The sequence below is a fragment of the Cariama cristata genome, unplaced genomic scaffold (assembly GCF_000690535.1).
Source record: "Cariama cristata isolate BGI_N322 unplaced genomic scaffold, ASM69053v1 scaffold1446, whole genome shotgun sequence".
Lineage (NCBI taxonomy): Eukaryota > Metazoa > Chordata > Aves > Cariamiformes > Cariamidae > Cariama > Cariama cristata.
This window is the reverse complement of record NW_009621313.1, coordinates 783-2459: the sequence shown is the minus strand read 5'-3', so window position 1 is coordinate 2459 and position 1677 is coordinate 783. Positions and strand designations below refer to the sequence as shown.

Here is a 1677-nt window from a genome sequence, read left to right as displayed (position 1 = left end):
GTGGGGGTGGATGAAAAAAAAAAAAAAAAGGTGATTTACTTAGTATTGTCAAATGTGTTGGTCTTAGCCACTAACAGTAACGGCCTTCCTTATAAATAGGATCAGGTATTGAAATTTATGGTGGGATGTAAACACTGACCCAAAAGGGGGAGAAATAAGGACAGAATACTGAAGGAATGAATAGATTTTACTGGAAGATGGTCTTTTTAGGTAAACATAATACCAAAAATGCTACCCTGCTAAACTGTACCAGAAGTAAAGTAATTCTAGACATTAGAGCAAAGACAATTAGGAGAAAGTGATTTAAAAGAACAGTGGAGTCCCAGAATTCATAACAAGAGACTTCCAAGTGTAAGGAGGGTGAAGAGACAGCATGAAGGGAGTTGTTAGAAAAGACAAGTGAACAATCAAAGTGAATCACTGGCCGAATATAGGCCAAAGACAAAAGTGCAGTAAAACACTTGGCAAACACTGTGTGTGTCAGCAGTGTGGAGAAGTTGTTCGTTTGATGCGGTGAAAGGTAGCTTGTGTTGGGATGTTTAAAATGTAAGCAGCGTATACGTACACAAAGTCTGTTTCAGTCTTAAGCTCGGCCACAGGTTGGAAAACAAGGTTGCGTCTACGCATTCCCAGCAAACAAACTGAGTCATCAGTATTGGCAAATACTTTTCCTAAAAAGAATGAAATAATTCAGGATCTTTCTTACTCACACTTTTAAGGGCAAATACCCTTCTTCTGTAATTAAACTGAATAGGAAGCTTACAGCGGCTTAATTCCAGTAACTGAATATTTAATGTAATGATAAAACATCAATTAGTACTTTAATAGGGTTAGGAGATTGTCTCTTTTTTAATTTAGCTTCAGTGATTAGCAAAGAAAATACAGTGTAATTAAGCAACAATAAGACTGAATTTTAACATCCAGCTTTAAATTAGATTTTAGTAAATAGTGCTTTACAAAAATTCCCAAAGAAGACATATTACCTTCTTCTGTCTCCCATGTAGCCACCATGAAACAAAAAGGAAGAACAGATAGGTGTAACTATATAACCATCACTTCCTTCATGCATGAAAAACTGCAATCACACTAGCATTTTTTAAAGAAAAATAAAAAACCAGCTATCTTTATTGACCTCACTTGAGGGGAAAATCTTACAGCAGGAAGCACAGCAAGGCACTACTGAATAATGAAAACATAATCAAGAGGCAAAGAAGTATGTACACTAACAAATTAACATACATTCATGTTTGCATAGTAGAGTAGTCTTGCATACTGATAGCTAATCAAAGACAGTAACAAAAGAGAGCACCAAATATTTCTGCACCTTTTCGGTAGGTTTCTTTCAGTTTTTTGGAGATCCACTGCATAGCTTTTGCAGAAATTTTTGTCCCAAAATTTCTATCAAATGGCGAAGGTGCACCACCCTGTATGAAAATTGAAGTGTGGGTTAGTTTAGTTATGGAGTATTTTGTCAGTCCTCTCTGTTACTGGCCTACTCTACCTCTTACTTACATTTCCTCCACTTAGAAAAACAAATAACAAACTAAAAACCCCACCACACAAATCAAGCTAAAACATTTAAAATTTATGTTAAGCACTTGTAGAATTCTCATTGAATCAGTAATACTTTTCACATAGATTAACACAGGGCACTGTTTTCCCTTCCACTTAGTGCTG

The 1677-nt window shown here is 35.8% G+C and overlaps 1 protein-coding gene across 2 annotated transcripts in view; it reads right to left on the bottom strand.

The window, feature by feature from the left end:
* The window catches only part of LOC104163017 (ATP-dependent 6-phosphofructokinase, platelet type-like), a 2007-nt gene extending 586 nt beyond the window's left edge, over nucleotides 1–1421 (bottom strand). The window contains exons 1-3 of one of the 2 annotated variants that reach the window (XM_009701892.1): nucleotides 1325–1421; nucleotides 984–989; nucleotides 566–671 (exon numbers count right to left, since the gene is read on the bottom strand). In XM_009701892.1, the coding sequence (XP_009700194.1) occupies nucleotides 566–671; nucleotides 984–989; nucleotides 1325–1367 (155 nt within the window). In that variant the 5' untranslated portion in view covers nucleotides 1368–1421. The remainder of the gene's footprint in view (nucleotides 1–565; nucleotides 672–983; nucleotides 990–1324) is intronic. The other variant, XM_009701894.1, reaches the window with a different exon arrangement.
* Between the last annotated feature and the right edge of the window lie 256 nt (nucleotides 1422–1677).